The sequence below is a fragment of the Onychostruthus taczanowskii genome, unplaced genomic scaffold (genome assembly GCF_017590055.1).
Source record: "Onychostruthus taczanowskii isolate IOZ18803 unplaced genomic scaffold, ASM1759005v1 scaffold91, whole genome shotgun sequence".
NCBI lineage: Eukaryota > Metazoa > Chordata > Aves > Passeriformes > Passeridae > Onychostruthus > Onychostruthus taczanowskii.
In genome coordinates, this window is record NW_024507105.1 from 737,925 (window position 1) to 755,806 (window position 17,882).

Consider the following 17,882-nt stretch of genomic DNA (forward strand, 5'->3'; position numbering starts at 1 on the left):
CAGAGTCACAGCACTGATTCCTTTGGAGAACATCTCCCAGAGGGTCCAAGCTGTGCCTGATCCCCACCTTGTCTCCCAGCCCCAGAGCACTGAGTGCCACATCCACTCATTGCTTGGACATCTCCTGGGGTGGGGACTCCAGCAGCTCCCTAGTCAGCCTCCTAGTGTTTAAGAACCCCTTCTGAGAAGAAATTCCTCCTGAAGTCCATCCTGAGCCTCTCCTGGCCCAGCTGGGGCCGTTCCCTCTCCTCCTGTCCCTGTTCCCTGGGAGCAGAGTCCCCCCGGCTGTCCCCTCCTGTCAGGAGTTGTGCAGAGCCAGAAGGGCCCCCCTGAGCCTCCTGTGCTCCAGGCTGAGCCCCTTCCCAGCTCCCTCAGTATCCTTTTAAAGAGAGGGGACGACAACTGGACCCAGCACTTGAGGTGCGGCCTCACCAGTGCCTGGCATAGGGGGTCAATCCCTGCTGACCACACGTTTTGACAAGCCAGGTGCCATTGGCCTTGCTGCCCACCTGGGCTCACGTTCAGCTGCTTGTCAGCCAGCACCCCCAGCTCTTTTCCAGTGGGTCTCTCTCCCGGCCCGCAGTGCTGGATGTGGCCAAGGCTCAGGGCTGAGGGACCCAACATGGCGCCGGCTCCTTCCCCGCCGCTCGCGGGAGCTCCGCCCGTGACATCACGCGAGCGCGCCCGCGCGTCACGTGTCGGCGCGGTGACGTCACGCGCAGCGTCCCTCGCCGGTCAGCGGCGGCCGCAGCCTGAGGGGTCCGTGAGGGGCCGGGGTCGTGCGGGAGGGCCTCGCACGGGTGAGGGAGCCGGGGACGGAACGGGGCTGTGCGGGAGGGCCCCGGGGCCGTAAGGGAGGGCCCCGCACGGGTGAGGGAGCCGGGGCTGTGCGGGAGGGCCCCGCACGGGTGAGGGACCCGGGGCTGTGCGGGAAGGCCCCGCACGGGTGAGGGACCCGGGGCCGTAAGGAGGGTCCCTCACGGGTGAGGGACCCGGGGATATCGCCGCTCTGGGGGCCTCCGGGCGGTTCTCGCCGGAGTTACCGCTGTCCTGGGGCTGCCGGGCCCGGCGGGAGTTCGGTGGTGTCGGCGCTTTGTGGGAGTACCGGGTGGTGCTTACCGCTCTCCCGGAGCCCTCCGGGGCTGCCGGGCCTCGGCGGCTCGGGCGGCTCGGTGCTCGCTGCGGGTGACGCGGCCGTGTGCCCGCAGGTGTGCCGCCCTTTCTGCTGCGCGTGTCCCACAGCGGCGGATCCATGTCTTTCCTTGTAAGTAAACCCGAGCGCATTAGGGTGAGTGTTGAAGACCTTTCAGCTTCCCTCGCGTCTCGGTAGAACGAGTCTTGCGCTTGTGCAGAGCGGCCGGGCCTGGAGAGCACCATAAGGGCACAGGAAAACTGATTCTAGGGTTGGTGACAGGACGTGGGTGGGTGTGCAACCAGCGCTGGTTAAAAACCCTGCACTGAAGCCCTCATTGCTGGCTCATACACCTGTATCTCCTTGGGGTGTGGTGCAGAGGGGCTCTAATGGGCTTTGCAGTGAAGAAAAAGCTTATTTTCAGTCGTTCTTTAAGAAGTAGCCTCCTCACCTGTGTCACAGTTGATGGGTTTTTTTTTTTTTCCTTCACTTCGCTTGCAAAGCTAAACACAACAGCTTTGTTTGGTTCTGCTTTTCAGCAGAAAATGAGGGAATTTCCAGCAGCAGAACCACTTCTAAGGCATTCAAATGGAATTCTTACATGCAAGTTTTGAGTCATCATCACCTAAAGACTCATTGGTGCTTTCTAGGACCGGCCTCTCGAGCACTGAACAACATCAGCTGTTTATTAAACTCTTAAGCTGTTTTGCTAAGTAGCAAGTTCTGCCGTGGCAGTGTTTGTGATTGATGCTATAACCAAAATATTTGAATTCTCAGAGATGATACCACCTCCTTGTAAATAGTGAAAGCATTTTTTAAAACCTCTTACACCTAAAAAGCCAACTTTTATTTGGCTGTGTGAGGGGGTTGTTGCATACTGATTATTTTTGCTGTATGTGCATGTATAAAAAGTTGTTTGAGTGAATTAAATTATATTAACTTTATTGCAAGTGCATGTTGATTGGGAATAACAGCAGCACCTGTGTGGTTGCTGGGTGCATGTCATTGGCCCAAAAAGGGAATATCTTGTCCAAAATAAGAATGTCACTGGTGATACAGCAGAATCATTGAAATTTGAGGTTTTTTTTCTTGTGGGGAAGGGGAAAAGAAACTTTTCTCGAGATGGAATAACTGATTATGTGGAGAATTTTTATTTCTTTCAGCGGTGGGTGTCTGAGAAGTTCATTGTTGAGGGATTAAGGGAGTTCGAGCTGTTTGAAGGTAGGTTTTCCTCTTGTTAAACAACATTGCTAGAAATGTTTTATTTTAGCTGTAAAGCTTGGTGATTTGGTAGTAAAGGTATATTTTATCACTAAAAGAGATGATTAAATCTCATTGTAAATCCACATATTCAAGCTGTCTAAGCCCAGTAATTTAATGTGGAAGTGTCCAAGATGTAGCAAGTTATTTGGAAATCATAACAGTTCTAAGATAGTTCTGTATTGCTTAGCATAACCACATTTTTTTTTCGTATGCAAAAGATGGATTTGGGGTTTTGGAAGGTTAATTACGATTTTCTGAGTGAAAATGGATTTTGAAACTGCTGATGGCTCCCCAGGAGGAGGAGCTGACAGGTTTGTGCTCTGCTTCTGCATAACAAAGCTGCCCACTAGGATGCAGAATTCCTGCTCAATGGCATGGAAAACAAACAGAGCATAGGAAATATGCCTAGATTTTGAGCTTCCAGGTGGAGTAAAGGAATTTTTATTGCTTTAAAAAATATTAGGGAGTTTCGTTTGTATGTAAGAGTCATCTTTGAATGTGTTTACAATCACAGAATTGTTCAGGTTGGAAGGGACCTTTAAAGATCACCAAGTCCTCCCCCCTGCAATAAGGGACATGACAGAAGGTTAATACTTAGAGTTACAGTAAAAAAAAAATTGTCACCTTACATTTATGTCAAATATACAAGCAGTAGCCCTTTGTGAATCTCTGATCCTGTGCATGTGCTGCAGTATGCCTAGTGTGCAAATTAAATGTCTTTCTATAAAACAAAAAATCATGTATATTTGATACTGAAAAGGGTCATCCAGGGTTATTTACTTAGTTTTCCAACTATATTTTAATGGGTATCTGTTGAACAATTAATTTCTTTACTCCAGAGCAGCCTCCGGGTGACTCTCGGAGAAAAGTAAGTGACTTGTGCAGGCTGTGGTGCTGTGGTTCATTGCATGGAGATTATTCCTTGTGGAAGTTTGATTTTTCTTTTTATCTTAGTTATATATCTCATCTCTATATTTACCTCTACAAGTGTGGAAACAGGTTTCACCCTGGAGTGGAGATTTTGGTGTGTGGTTTTCAAACTATATGTGATAACTCAAAAATTTAAACTCAGTCTCTTGGATTTCTATTTGTTTGTCATTCTCCTCCCCCCAGCCCCTCAAGGGTCTCTTTTTTTGAGGTGATTTCGTTCTGATCCTTCAGAGAAGGGAGGAAGAGTTTGGTTTTATGGAACTCCTGAAAAGTGTTTGTTCTGCAGACCCTGACTGCTCACTGTCTGGTTCATAATGAGCATGCAACACATAAAATATCACAATTAACAATAGAGTATCTTAATCTAAATGATTCCCCACCTCCCCACACCACAGGTGTGCAGCTGTTGCTGTAGTTTAAGCTAATTGCAAACACGAATTAAGTGTGATTTGATCATAACTGTGTCAGTTCAAGCTGCTTATAATTGATTTTTGTGCCAGTGTCTGTAATTTACTGGCACAAACAAAGCTCAAAATAGGAGATGTATATGGAATGTTTTATATAAAATTGAGTAAATTCACACCTTTTTTAAAATTGCTGAGTGTTAGACATGCCTGGCTGGAAGCAAATTGAGATTAGCATCTGTTTTGGTTATTTCCAAGGGTTTTCTTGGGATTTAGACATACACTGATTCTCATTTTGATCTTTTTATGTCCAAATAAAAGTCTTTTTTTTTTTTCACCAGCGCTGTAGAGAAAGGCACATAATTTGGGGAGGGAGTTGAGAGGAAAATTTTTGTTGCTTTTGCTGAAGTGAGGGAGGGAGTGAGGAGATGGAGGTATTCAGAAGCGAACAAAAGTGATGTTCCCTCTTCCTAACTCAGATTGATGCAGATCCTTGCAAGCACCACATAAGTGATTGTGTTATGGTGTTTATACCAGTAGTTGCCTTTCAAAGATTAATTTCCTTTAAATCTATCTCAAATTAAACTGGACTCCCAAGCCAAAAGCCAGCTCTAAATGAATGTCATGCCATAAAACTGATCATATGGGACTTCATTTTGCAGCTGCTTTTGACCATACACCAAAAATTGTCCTGTGTGAAACCACTGAGGAGCTTTTTTGCAGTACCTCATAAATGACATTTCAGTTTAACTTTCTTTTTTTAAACTGTTGTGTGATGTTGATAAATTTCTGGTTGAGCTCCTTTTGCATTAACTCTGTTATTGGTCACTGCTAACATGAGGAGAGGTGAGTGAAGACCTCAAACTGGAAGACTTTTCAATAGGGAATTCACAGTATTTTTCCATTACTGCACAGCCTACACCATTAATAAGATGAAATTTATTTAATTCTTTGCATCTGTTTTGTTGGCTTATGCTCTCCCTGGAGTGGACTTTAATAAAGCAAACCACTTACATGTTGCTCAGTGTCTCACCAGCTGTCACTGCTCCATGACTGCTTCCCAGCCCCTGCTTCCATCTCCTTGGTGGTGCCTTTGTGCTTCAGAGGTTTCTATCTGCCTGTGTGTCTCTCCTGGCACTCTTGCTGTTGTTGACAGGACTGTGTGAAATTGCTGAAAGAAGTAATGGATGATAAAGCTGAGATCAGAATGGACAGGCCTCTTCAGCTGAAGTTTGAAATCCTGAGTGGAAAGTTGCTGCCTGTTCTGAGCCAAGAAACAGCACTGTAGTGTTCACTAAAGGGAGGGATCTGGGAATGATGCTCCCAGGGGCTTTAGCTATGCTGAGATGGGACTGAGTTCTTTGTACTGAAATTATACCAGAGCACCACAAATCTTAATTTTTGCCTTTTCCCCTAATGGAAAATGCACCTATTTTAAAGGTAGGTAGCATGCTCTTCAAAGCCTATTGAAAAGGTGGAACTTGGGAAGTGTGGCTCTAATTTACTCCCAAAGTACACTTAGCACCCAGAGGTAATTTACAGCAAACTCCTGTCTGTGCTCCTTGCACTGCATTTACTCTGGGCTAAGGGTAGAACAGCAAGTTCCTTGTTTTTTCAGCTGTCACTGTGTTGTTTCCATCTTTCAGTGATGGCAATAAAGAACAGAGTCTGCTGTCATGGTAGGAAAAGGCACACACTTTTTCTGCTTCATGTACCATGAGAAAGGTCTCGTAAAGGGCATTTGCAGTTGATGAAGAATGAGGTGGAAAAATTGAGCTGCTGTTCTGAATGCCAGGAGGAGTTAATGTGCTGGAAACTGGAGGTAACTAAAGATGGTTTTAGATACCACATAAATTTTAATCCCCTTTAGATCGCTCTCCTTGTGACTTTGGACATTTGAAGGAGTTGGAAGGTGTAAAAGAACTTGCAAGAACATTGAAATTTATCATCTGCAAAATTCTGCAGGGGAAGATTTCAGTGTATGTAAAAAAAGCAGAAAGCTTTATGTCAGGTGGAGTGAGGGAAAGCTGACAGGCTTGGGAGTGCTGCTTCCCTCTGTGGTCTGGGGGTGCTTTTTTCCCTTTTTTTTTTATTCAGAAGCACTTCTGCTTTGCAGTTTTTACTTTCATTTGGAGCTTCTCTTTTCATGTTTGTCTGATTTTCTTCATCACTCGTACCATTCAGCTAAGCAGCTTCAGCTGTGCTGGGCTTATCCCAGGTGAGCAGGTGAAAGCCTGGAGCTGCAGCATCCACCAGGAACACCAACTACAGTGCAGAGAAGGGCTAAGAACAGCTTCCCTTTGGCTCTGGCTCAGGCAACAAGGTGGTGGCACACAAGTTTGTAATCATAAGAGAAAGGCAGTTACTATACAGCAGAGTTTAGGCTGTCCTGGGCAATAATAATTGGCTTTATTAAAATATTCCTGAATAAATTCTCACTTACAGTGATTAAAAATCTACTTGTTATGTGTCTTGTAACACAGATGTCTGGATCTTCTGAAATAAGGCATCTCCTGAGTGTCAATTGATAAATGACTATTTAAAATTATTTCAACAGCAACTAAATCCTCTTCTGTATTCCTAGTATTTTGAAGTGTATGTTAATGAGGGACAGGTGAGTTTTCCAGCAGGTGATCTGTATTTCCTTTGACCTGACTTCATTTTTTTTCCTCAGACCAATGAGGCGAGCTCCGAGTCGATAGCTTCTTCCCCTAAAAGGGACACCATGAGCAACTTCCTGCCAGACAGCAGCTGCTATGAGTTGCTCACTATCATAGGTAATTCTTGAGGGCTGGGGGAATCAGAGTCTGCTTTGTAAAGAAAATCATTTCTGCAGATTTGTCCTTTTCTTGATTGATTGCTTATTTTTGATAGTGGAAGTCTGCATCTTTGATTTTAAAATAATTTGAATCAAAAATGAGATGCCAGTCCTAAAGGTTGAGAGGGACATGTAGTAGGTCAGTGATGCTGGGGGTGCAGTACAGTCAGAAGAAGCATCAGCAGTGCTCCTAATCACTGTTCTTGCCTCATTCCTGAATTTGAAGGACAGGATAATTCTACTGGTTAGGAGGATTCCTCACAGTGGGGTACATGCCAAGGAAGGTAATATCTCATGGAACAATTACTCTTTTTTACAAGGTCAAAAGTACTTTCAGTGAGTGAGGGTAAAGATTATTGAAGGGTCAGGGGCTGCAGGAGTTCTCTCAGTGCTTCCAGAAGAATTACTGAAGTTTTCATGCTTTCTCTCTCAGGCAGGGGCTTTGAAGATTTGATGGTTGTGAACCTGGCCAGGTATAAACCCACAGGAGAGTATGTCACAGTCAGAAGAGTGAACTTGGAGGCCTGCACAAATGAAATGGTCACTTTCTTGCAGGTAATACCACTCAACATGCAAGCTTAGAAGAGGACAGACAGTGAGAGCAATGCTTGTCAATACTGCAGTCATGTTTCTGCATTTACTAAATTTAATCAAAATATCTTTTATTTTAGGGGGAACTTCATGTTTCCAAGCTCTTCAACCACCCTAACATCGTGCCATACAAAGCAACTTTCATAGCTGACAATGAGCTGTGGGTAGTGACTTCTTTCATGGCCTATGGTGAGTGGAGAGGGGGTACCTTTTTCTGATCCTCATGTTCTGTGAAAATGAAATTGAAGAGCTGAAGTGTCCTTGGGGCTTTTGTTCTGACAGGTGGTGTTTCATTTCTTTCTAGGTTCTGCAAAAGATCTAATCTGTACCCATTTTACAGATGGGATGACTGAACTGGCCATTGCTTACATTCTCCAAGGTGTCTTGAAAGCACTTGACTACATCCACCATATGGGCTATGTGCATAGGTATTGAAAAATACATTGGTCATTTTCCTTCTGGTGGAAGTTCTTTGAAATAATACTCAGAGTAGAGCAGAGCATCAATCAGGAGACACAGAACAACATTAAGTTTTGTATTACTTTGCTGTTAGAGCAAATCAGTTTGATACTCATGGGAAGGAACATCACTGATCTTACTAAGCTGCACAAAAGTGTTGTGGAGCAAACTTATCCCAAAGACCACTGTGTATCTAAAATCACAACCCATAACATTGACTCCTGCATTTCTCCTCGCCACAGAAACATTCTTTGTGAACTTGCAAAGGTGATGAACAGAATCCTGTTAATTGATTTTGCCCAGCATCCAAAGATGATTGTTAGGAGTCTCAGCCTCTTGGTAGGAAGCTGATCACGTATTGTCCTGTGCATTGAGCTGTTTGCTCCAGGCCAGGGAACCTGACTGTTTTTTTCCTTTTTTCCCCAGGAGTGTTAAAGCCAGCCACATCCTGATCTCTGTGGATGGCAAGGTGTACCTCTCTGGCCTGCGGAGTAACCTGAGTATGATCAACCATGGGCAGCGACTCAAAGTTGTTCATGACTTCCCCAAATACAGCATCAAGGTGCTGCCTTGGCTCAGTCCTGAGGTTTTGCAGCAGGTGTGTTTAAGAGAAACTGCTTGTGTTTACTGATGTGTTGTATCTGTACAATTTTGTGAGCTCTTAGAGCAAGTCAGAGGGGTGTAGGGTGGGAGATACGAGAGAACCTGCAGAGTTCTTTTCTTGTGATGAGCTCTAGTCCTTTTTTCCCTTCTTTTTATCTTAAAACCAGTGACCCCTAGCAAGGGGAAGGGTACATGAATGCAAGGAAAAAGAAGGGGAGAGGCTAAAGGAAACACATTTGGGATGAATGCAGAGCAACTGGGTAGAATTTGATCTAGTTGACTCAACAGTTTAATTGTAGGCAGCTTTACAGGTTGTCTCATTAGCAAAGTGTTAACATCAGATGCAAGTTACCCAGGGCAGATGCCATCCCTCCAGGTTGGCTGATTTCAGTTACATAAATGTTGCCCTTAACTGTGTGTTTTAACAAACCAAAAAACCCTCACCACAATAAACCAGTGTATCTGTGGCTTGTGCTGTTCCTGTTCTAATCATCTGGGTTTGTTGGCTTGCAGTCAAAATCCTGGGTGTTGCCCATTCAGTCATATCCAAGTCCCTGAAGGTAATTTTTCTTTTCCTTTTCATGTAGAATCTGCAGGGTTACGATGCAAAATCTGACATTTACAGCGTGGGGATAACGGCCTGTGAGCTGGCAAATGGACACGTCCCATTTAAAGACATGCCTTCTACTCAGGTAAGGTTTGCAGGCTCCTTTCTCGTCCTTCATCCTGGCTCCTGGAGCTGCTTTCCTGCTCTGGCATGTGAGCACAGAAAGGTGCCCTGCCTGCATGAACGGGAAACCTTAACTGTGCTGTTGCTTGTGCCCCTGCTCTTCCAGATGCTCTTGGAGAAGCTGAATGGAACTGTTCCCTGCCTGCTGGACACCACCACGATTCCTGCTGACGAGCTGACCATGAAGACGTCGCGCTCCAGCGCGAACTACAGCATGGGGGAGAGCACGGCCACGGGCAACGCGCGCGCGGCCAACGGGGAGCCAGCCCTGCACCCCTACCTGCGCACCTTCTCCACCTACTTCCACAACTTCGTGGAGCAGTGCCTCCAGAGGAACCCCGATTTCAGGTAAAGCTGCTCTCCCCACCTGTGCTATTCTAGGGCTGGTTAAACTGTGGGAGTTAGCAGATATTGTTTACAGTTCACTTTCCAAAAGTGTAGTGGAGTGAGGATGTGCCCCCATCTGTTGAGGAGAGCAGTCCAAGTGTGTAGAACAAGCAGTGTTAACACTTTGAGCACTTCCTATATGAGAACCTGAGGAATTCCTTTGCAGCCTTCCTTGGAGGATGAGTGGTGCTGCACACCAGGAAAATAAACAACTTGTGTTTCTGGCCCCTGTGGGACTGTGTTTACCCAGTTCCCATCACTGCTCTTCAGCCAGCAGAGAGCAATGATGCCTTTTTCTTTGTAGTCAGGGCAATCTGTAGCCATGACAGACTTTTCAGGGGTGCCCCACTGCTCAGGTACTGTCCTTGGCCAGATGTAGGGCATGCAAGTACGTAACTTAAAGGTTAGAAGAAGGAGGTTGAACTCCTTGCATAAAACATTGATTGTAAATGCTTAATAAGCAGTGCTACTACTGAAAATAGGGAGATACCCAACATCTGAGAAATGGGAGAGGCAGGAAGGACCCTGGTCTTTTCTTATTCCCACTACCAACTTCAAGCACTGACTCATGTTCTTGTGTTCTTCCCTCCTTCTACCTCCCTTCCACAGGCCAAGCGCAGGCACTCTGCTCAGTCACCCCTTTTTTAAGCAGGTAAGGAACTAATTTAGCTACAGGTAAATGCTTTGATTTGCAAGCAATGCACAGTACTTTGCTTTATCTTGCTGTGAGGGTGGGGGTGTTGAGTTGCTGAATTTTCTGTGTTTGGGAAGATTAAGTCAGTTTTTTGACTGTTTGTAGTGCAGTGTGGTGATTGTCACATCTGGGAAGGTGCTTAAGCTGTTCTTGAAGCATCTCTTATCTAAGAGAGGTTTTAAATCTGCCTGTTCTGGGAGCCACAACAGCTGTTCCCCTGCAGGCTGCTGAGCTCTGGGGCGAGGCACTTCTAACCTGCTCCTTAAGGAGTCCAAAGGGTGCCCTGTGCATTTCCTGCCTGTTTCTGCCTGCAGTGCTGGGTGTGGAGCAGCACCTGAGCAGCCCCATGTGCTCACTCTGTCCTTCCTGTGCAGATCAAGCGCCGTGCTTCCGAAGCACTCCCTGAACTTCTGCGCCCTGTCACCCCCATCACCAATTTGGAAGGGACACTGCCTCAGGATCCCAGTGGCATTTTTGGGTTGGTATCAAATCTGGAGCAGCTGGATGTAGATGACTGGGAATTCTAGAAAAATAGGGACTACGCTGAGGAGGAGCTTTCTGGACATTGTAATTTATTGGTCCTGTTCATAAAAGCTGATGAGTGTTACACACAGAAGAGTTTACAGGTCCTTGGGAAGGAACTTAACTGCCTGTTTACTTAAGAAGTAGCCTGGATACAAATGGACAGACGTGAGCTGGAAAAGGATCAACCCAAGGAGCTGTGGAGTATTCCAGAAGGTGCAGTGCCCAGAGCCCCCATTCTTCCAGCTGAGCTCTGGTAGAGCACTTGAGGGTGTTGAGTGAGTCTGTGTAGTTATGGTATCTATTTATGTGTTTCTAAAAATCACTGGCTTCCTCACAGCTGAGGCTGCATGTCCCTGCCCTCTTTGGTTCTTTCTCTTTTAAGGGTGCCTTAGAGTTGAGGGGAGGTGGGCAGCTTTTAGTTTTGGGCATTCTCTTAGAACTAGTCAAGTTCCTGTAACAGTGTTGTCACAGGGCAAGTTTTTAAGGGGGGGAAAAAAGGGATTCTATTCTTAATTACTGCTTTGTGATGAAAAACAGGAGATCAAAGACAAGCTGATGCCATTCCAGGCACTCTTGCTGCACTGAGCATTCCTCTGCAGCACTGGATTCTTCCAGTCTGGAGAGGGCTTTTGAAAACTTCTCAGTGGATGCTGAGCACTCTGAACTCCAGGTCAGACAGGGCTTTCCAGCCTCCCCTTCCAGCTTCCTAGGTCACCAGAGCAGTGTGGATGCCTGGGCAATGTACCAGCTTTTTTATCCCCTTCTAGTTGAACTTCATGTTAGCTGGGCTGGTTTCACAGCATGAAACACTCTTACCTGCCTGTTCTCAGTGACTTACCCTGGCACAGAGGAAAAGGAAATTGATTGTCATGCTGATCCTCTTGCTCACAACTCCTGTACAGAACTGAACTTTAACCTTTCCATTACCATTGCTGTTCTGCCTTCCCTCACTGACAGGTAAAAGCTGCTCACGTGGCTCCCTGTGATTCATGGCTGTGTGACTCTGCCCTGCTGCTGTGGCAGCTCTGCCCCATTCCGTGGCGTTTGGTTTGTTTGGAGGTGTATTTAAGGCTTTTAGTTTGACTTTTTTTTTTTCCAAGGACCGTGGTGCTGAAGGTCATCTGCTCTTTACTGAAGCACTGAGAATCCTTGTATAGGTGCAGTTGATGGGAGTAGTGGTGCTGGCAAACAGGTCCTTTTTGTGTTTATAAATTGTACTTGAACCCACATAAAGTTTGTTACTCTAGTTTTTTTTTTTTTTCCAAAACAAATAAAATATTTCTGAAGTTGTTTTTTAAGTTTGCTGTTTGTGCAGGATGGTGGAGTGAATCACAGAGGGTGACAGGCTGGCTGTGCATGCTTGCTTTTACCTTAGTTTTGTACAGCTCACCAGTTTATGGCAGCTGCCTTCATGATTCAGAAACATACTTCAACTAAAGCAACAAGCTACAAACACCTGCTCTTGCTCTTTTCTGAAAGTTTCAGTAAAATTCTCCCAGTTGCAGGAGTGTTTGTTAAGGCCAGGCCCAGTTCTACTTCCTCCCTATGATCCTCCTGATTTAATCTTACTGTTAGTAAGAAGATATTAATTTTCTGGCTTGTTAGGAAGTCTTACAGGGCTGATTCAAAAGGTGTGTAGCCCACTGAAGTTCTGTCCCTATCTTGACTTCTAGGAACCAAGACAGGAGGGAATAAATGCCCAGTAACTGCAGTGCTCCAGCCTGCTTTCCCACGAATTAGCATTTTCAGGATGAAGGATGAACTTGATGCCAGCTCCTGTTTCTCATCCCTGCCCGTGCCTCCAGTTTGCTCCATGCTCAAAGATTAGGGGTTTAAATTAACTTTGTTCCCTGCTTGCCCAGTTAGGAGTAAAACAGCAGCACCGTGGTCAGAAGCAGCAATTACAAAGTAACTGAACGTTCACCCTCCTTCCCCGGCTGCCCTCAGAGGTTCTGGGGGTGGCAGATGGCTCACTCAGCCCTTGAGTCTTACCTGTCCTGCCTTGTGCCCCCACGGGGCAGCAAAGACAGAGTCCAGCCCAGGTGGGCACGGTTCAGTAGCTGCTGGTTGGATACAGAACCCCTGGCTACAGGTGGCAGCTTTTTTTTTCTCCTACAAAAATTTTATTCAGTTATGTACAAAATGTGTTCTGCTACTGTGGATCCCCTTCTTGGTCTGACTGTTGCTCCTCTTCTTCCTCCCCTTTGTGTTTTTCCAGTTTTGCCATGAGCTCTGAAAAACAGAACAGGCACGATGAGGCTCCAGGTGCAGGGGCTGCCCCAGAGCCAGGGGTCCAGGTGCTGTGAACACCCAGGACCAGGGCAGCTACCAAAAATCCCTTGCCTATAGGGGCTCAGCTTGGAGCCACCTCTGTTGGCTGAGTGCAGGCAGGAGCTGTTACAGACATTCCCTCAGTGCATCACTGACCACACAACTGCTGCCTCTGCTCTCCAGTCACTCCCCAGGCTCCCCACCTGGGCAAGCACAGATGCTCACGTTGCATCTGTGATTCAATATTTCCTGACACTAACTGAGCTCTGCTGGCAGCCAAGAGCTGTGAACTGCAGCTCAGGACCAGGCCCAGCACCAGGAAGCTCCAGCAGGAGCTGGTGCTCAGGTGCTCCCCCAGAAGCCCCTCTCCCCAGGTGCCCGTTACCTTTGGCAGGGTTGAAGACCCCGTTGGTTTGCTTGTCACAGACGTAGCAGCGCTGGGATTTGCGATAGTGCTGCAGGGCACAGCTCTCACAGAAGTAGTGCCGACACCTGTACGGAGACACAGAGGTCACTGCAAGCCCCCAGACACAACCACTGTGTCCTGGAGTCACAAACTACTGACTGCTGCTCACAGGAACATCAAGGTTGAGAATGACCTCCATGATCAAGTCCAACCTTTGACCAAACACCACGTTGTCACCCAAACCAGAGCACTGAGTGCTTGTTCCCCAGGGACGGGGACTCTGCCAGCTCCCTGGACAGCCCCTTTCACTGCGTGACAACTCTCTCTGTGGTCCTCAAGGGAGGCAAAAGTGAGCTGCAGGCACAGCTTCCTCTGCATCCTTGTCCCCATGGAAGGTGTTTCAGCATTGCTTCACTGATGTGCAGTGACAGCACAGAGCCACCAGTGAGCTCTTCCTGACACAGGACAGTGTTCAGAGTGAGAAAGAACTGTCCTCAGCCTCCTCCTCATCCTCGCCAAGCTCCCAGCTTCCCCATGCTCACATTTCTCTGCTCAGGAAATGCAGCTGCCATTCGGTATCCAGGAGGAATGATGACATGAAAACAACATCTCAGGGTTAAGGGGGAAAGATAAATGAATGAGGCAGGATTTGTGGAAAGCTAAAAAGTGCTTGAGTAAGTGCTTGAGATCCCTTCCAGGGGGATGCTCCAGATTCAGATATTGGACTCCCTGGCTCACAAGATTTCCCCACCCACCTGAAAGCCAGGGCAGACAACAAGCAGGTTCCACCCACAGCCCGTGGGCTGGGTTTGTCTTTGCCTCAATAGTGAATGAATGACTCCTGAGCTGCATTGACAGCACACGTGGCTGCTCGTGCCAAACAACCACTTACTTGGTGACCACAGGGTTCTTGAAGGAACCTCTGCAGATGAAGCATTTGAAAGGCATGTCCTCCTCATCACTGCTCACCTCGTAGTTTTCGTCATCTGCAGAAGAGAAAGTGAACCAGAGTGGCGTGAGAGAAGAAGCCAGCCCAGCCCACGTGTGGGGCACAAAATAATAAATAAGAGGAGAGCACAGCAGGTGGGATTCAATCTCTGCTGGAAACAATGGAGCTCTGGCATCTGGGTGTTGCTGATGTCAGTAACACGTGTGGGACTGTGCTATAATTACGGCTAATAAGCCAGCAGGCCTGTTGCTCATCTCAGGAGAAAATTCTTTTCTACTTCACCCACTCACTGCTATAAAGAGAAACATCCTCCAGCCTCCTCCTGTTTTTTAGACTTTCTTCCAAACCAGCTGCCACCAAGTTCTGGCTCCAGCTGAGCAGAGAATAGCCCCCATTTGCACAGCAGCACTCACGAGGCCTGGGCCGCAGCTCCAGACACTGAGTGACAAATGACATCCCACCTCCTGGGCATCAGGGGGACAGCCAGGGGAGCTCTGAAAGCAGCAGCTCTGCTCAGCACTGTCAGTGGTTCCTGGCCCTGAGCTGCTCCTGCAGCAGGAGTTGCACAGCTTGGAGCAGTCCTGTGAGGGCACAGGGGCCGTACCGTTGACGCCGTAGCGGCCCTCGTCCAGCTCCCGTTCGATCTGCCAGCCGTGCTTGTAGTCCGAGCGGTCGTGCAGGAACTTGCAGCTGTCTGAGCAGCACAAAGAAAGAGGAAATAAGAGACAGGCTGCAAAGGCAGAGTGTTATCAGGACACCTAATTCCAGGGCAGCCTGAGCTTTGCCCAGCAGGAGAAATCTGATTGCTCCTTCTCCAGGGCAGCACTAAGCTCCTGGAGCAGGTACAGATCCCTCAGTGCTGACAGGCTGTGAGCATCATCCTCTGTGCCTCTCTGTTCCAGCAGTTATGCACATGGGAAGTGGGATAAGGAACAGGAAAACCCATCCCTTACATGGTCTCACAGTGCACACAATACCTGTAAGAATGTGGGTCACTGGAACATCCAGGGGTCCCTTCCAGGACTCCTATAACCACTAATTAGAGGCCCTGGGCTTTCAGAAGGGATGGCACGAATGACAACCTTACATAAACAGCTCTGCACAGAAGGGTCTGTGAGTCAGCACCCCAAACACGGGGTCACAGCTGGAGGGGACCCCCTGCATGCCTGGTGCTCAGCTGCAGCACGAGGCACTCACCCCCGAAGCCGCAGAACCCGGTCTCTTTGTAGTCCTTGCAGATGTCAGGCTGGTAGTCCCAGCGCACCGTGGCCCGCAGGTTCTCCGGAGCACGGATGGGGCCTTTCCTGGAAGGGGAAAAGAGGCTCAGACTGGCTGCAAAGTGGCCCTGGAGCAGGGCCCTGGCCACCACCAGACACTACACTGGTCAGGCAGAAACTGGCAGTGACAGCAGAGTTCCAGCCCCACACTGCCTTTGGGATGGTGCCTGAGCTCCTCTGCAGTCACAGACCCCGAGGCTCATCCCAACCCACCTCACCATTCCTGAGGAGGCATTTCCCATCGATGTGTCCTTGGGCTTCACATACTTCTGGTAGTTGTTAATGCCACGGTAAATTTTATCGTCTTCCTTTCCTCTCAGCTCCTAGGAAAGCAAGAAGAGATGATTAAGGATCAAGAGAGCTTCATGACATGAATTATTTGCCACCACTCTGACACCAGTCTTCCTTAACACCAAGATGCCAACAAAGCCCCTATTTGCAAAGGTTACACTCCTGGCTCCTTGAACTTCTGGGAAGATGAGACTCTAACTCTTCTTGGTGTGCAGAAGGGGATGAGCAAAGCACAGGCTCCGCTGCTGCAGAGCACGAGTTCCTGAGGAGCAAGGCTGACTCACCTCCTGGATTTTCTGGCTGCGCTCAAAGATGGCCTGGGCATCCTTCTCCTTCTCTGTGTCCAGTTCATACACTGCTGTGGCTCCCATGTCTTCTGGGCCAACAGGTTTCTGCAAAGCAAGGAAAGCTTGTGGCAAGAGTGGAGGGAACATCTGGACAAGACAGAGAGCTCCTGTCTACCTGAAGGGTTGTCACAGAGCAAAAACTGGACACATCTGCTTTATCCCTTGGCATTTGCTAGGGAGAATTCACCACAGGCTCCAGTCTAGTGTGTGCAGAGGCCAGAGTGCTAATTCCTCATTGCTCCCAAATTTTAGCCTGAAGTCAGGGAACACTTATTTTACTCCTTTACACTCAGCCCCAGCTCAGCTGGAAGCCCCACTCAGTTCACCCATGTCACCCAGCACTTCAATCACAGGACCCTCCTGCCCACACACAGGATGTTACTGAGCCTCTGACCCAGTTGGGGATGGCCAAAATTCAGTTTGAACACAGTGATCTGGTTTAGATTCCTCTTTAATGGACTGTACAGATACCTATTCCTAGCTTTTATCACATCTTCGAGAACAGCTGCACAGAAACCAGAGAATAATTACAGCCAGCCTCAATTAGACACAAGTCCAACTTAGGTGCCAAAAGCTTGCAGAGTGCCAAAGCTGTCACCTCCTCCCAGCCCTTCCCATTCTCTCCAGAAGGTTGAGCAAACCAAACACTGCCTCCCTTGGGAGCAGCCAAAGATGGTCTCACACTGAAAACACAAACCCAACAGTTGAGTAAACCTGATCCAACTGCTCCCTCTCCTGAAAAATCTCTGCAGTGTTGGGCAAGTCCAGTGGCATCCTGGAATTTTAACTCCCACCTCCAAAAGGGAAAGGCCAACCTTTGCTGGCCTCCCTGGAGGGAGGGACTATCAGAGTAAAGGCAGCACAAGGTGCTTGGCTAGTAAGAGGGGACAGGGAGGTGCACTAATAAGAAAGAATTTCCACTCCCATGTTTAGAGTGGCAGATTCTGTCTGTGAGGAGAGGAATCCCCAGCCCCAGCTGAGCTGACACCCCAGGCCCCCTGCTGCCTGTCCTTACCGCCGACCTGGTGGATTTGTAGGTGACCCCGATTTCCTTGGCAGGATCCTCATCCTCGCTGCTGCTCGGCGCGTACTCCGGCCTCTCCCTCGTGCAGCGCCTGGTCTGGGGGGGAGGAAAGGCTCCAGCGCCGTCCTGGCCGAGCCCGGCAGGCTCCCGCAGGCAGCCCGGCTGGAGCAGGTGCTCCCTCGGAGCTCCCTTACCTTCTGGATCATGGGGTTGGGGGTGTCCCGCCGCCGCTCCTTGCGCACCACGGTGCTGCCCTCCTCCCCGCTGCTCTCTGCGGGGAAAGCCCGGCGTGAGGGGCACGGCCCAGGCCTGAGGCAGCCCCTGCCCCCGGCGGGCTGGGGACGCCCATGGCAGACCCAACAATCCCACCCTGGGAGCGCTGTCCAAAGGCTCCCGGAGCTCGGGCAGCCTTGGGGCCGCGACCGTTCCCTGGGAACCTGGGCAGTGTCCGACCGCCTTCCAAGGAAGAACCTTCTCCTAATATCCAACCTAAATCCCCTGTGACACAGCTTCAGGGTCCTTCACGCCCTCGGGCTGCGGAGGGCGGCCAAGCGCCCGTGTGGGCAGCGCTGGGGGCGGCACCAGGCCCTCCCTCGCCTCCCCGCTGCACCGCACCGCATCAGCTCGGCTCCCCGCGCCGCCCCGCTTCCCCCAGCCCTCACCCCGCTCCTGGTCGCTGCCGGGCCGTTTTCGCCGGCCGCTGCCCGCGGCCCGGACCCGCTTCTTGAACACAAAGCTGCAGACGCCGCTCTCCTCCGCCATCCTGTGCCGCCGAGACCGC

General features: G+C 48.8%; 2 protein-coding genes across 10 annotated transcripts; one reads left to right on the plus strand and one right to left on the minus strand.

Moving 5' to 3' along the window:
• Window positions 1-710: 710 nt before the first annotated feature.
• Window positions 711-11,834, plus strand: STRADA (STE20 related adaptor alpha). Of its 9 annotated transcripts, none has more exons than XM_041426290.1 (13): window positions 711-759; window positions 1,209-1,288; window positions 2,296-2,353; window positions 3,235-3,263; window positions 6,404-6,506; window positions 6,981-7,102; window positions 7,219-7,327; window positions 7,443-7,566; window positions 8,024-8,195; window positions 8,788-8,892; window positions 9,037-9,278; window positions 9,927-9,969; window positions 10,386-11,834. In XM_041426290.1, exons 2-13 carry the CDS (start codon window positions 1,253-1,255, stop codon window positions 10,536-10,538), a joined length of 1,296 nt encoding a protein of 431 aa, XP_041282224.1. In that variant the 5' UTR covers window positions 711-759; window positions 1,209-1,252; the 3' UTR covers window positions 10,539-11,834. The 9 variants fall into 9 exon arrangements, with proteins under 9 accessions (XP_041282224.1, XP_041282225.1, XP_041282223.1 ...); XM_041426291.1 differs by having other exon boundaries at window positions 1,209-1,264; XM_041426289.1 differs by having other exon boundaries at window positions 724-800.
• A 121-nt stretch (window positions 11,835-11,955) lies between these two features.
• On the minus strand, window positions 11,956-17,882 carry LOC121347571 (E3 ubiquitin-protein ligase RNF113A-like). Its single transcript, XM_041426299.1, has 10 exons — window positions 17,764-17,882; window positions 17,296-17,372; window positions 17,093-17,197; window positions 16,015-16,122; window positions 15,653-15,762; window positions 15,360-15,466; window positions 14,767-14,856; window positions 14,106-14,199; window positions 13,193-13,299; window positions 11,956-12,768 (listed from the first exon to the last, which is right to left on the minus strand). Exons 1-10 carry the CDS (start codon window positions 17,861-17,863, stop codon window positions 12,689-12,691), a joined length of 978 nt encoding a protein of 325 aa, XP_041282233.1. The 5' UTR covers window positions 17,864-17,882; the 3' UTR covers window positions 11,956-12,688.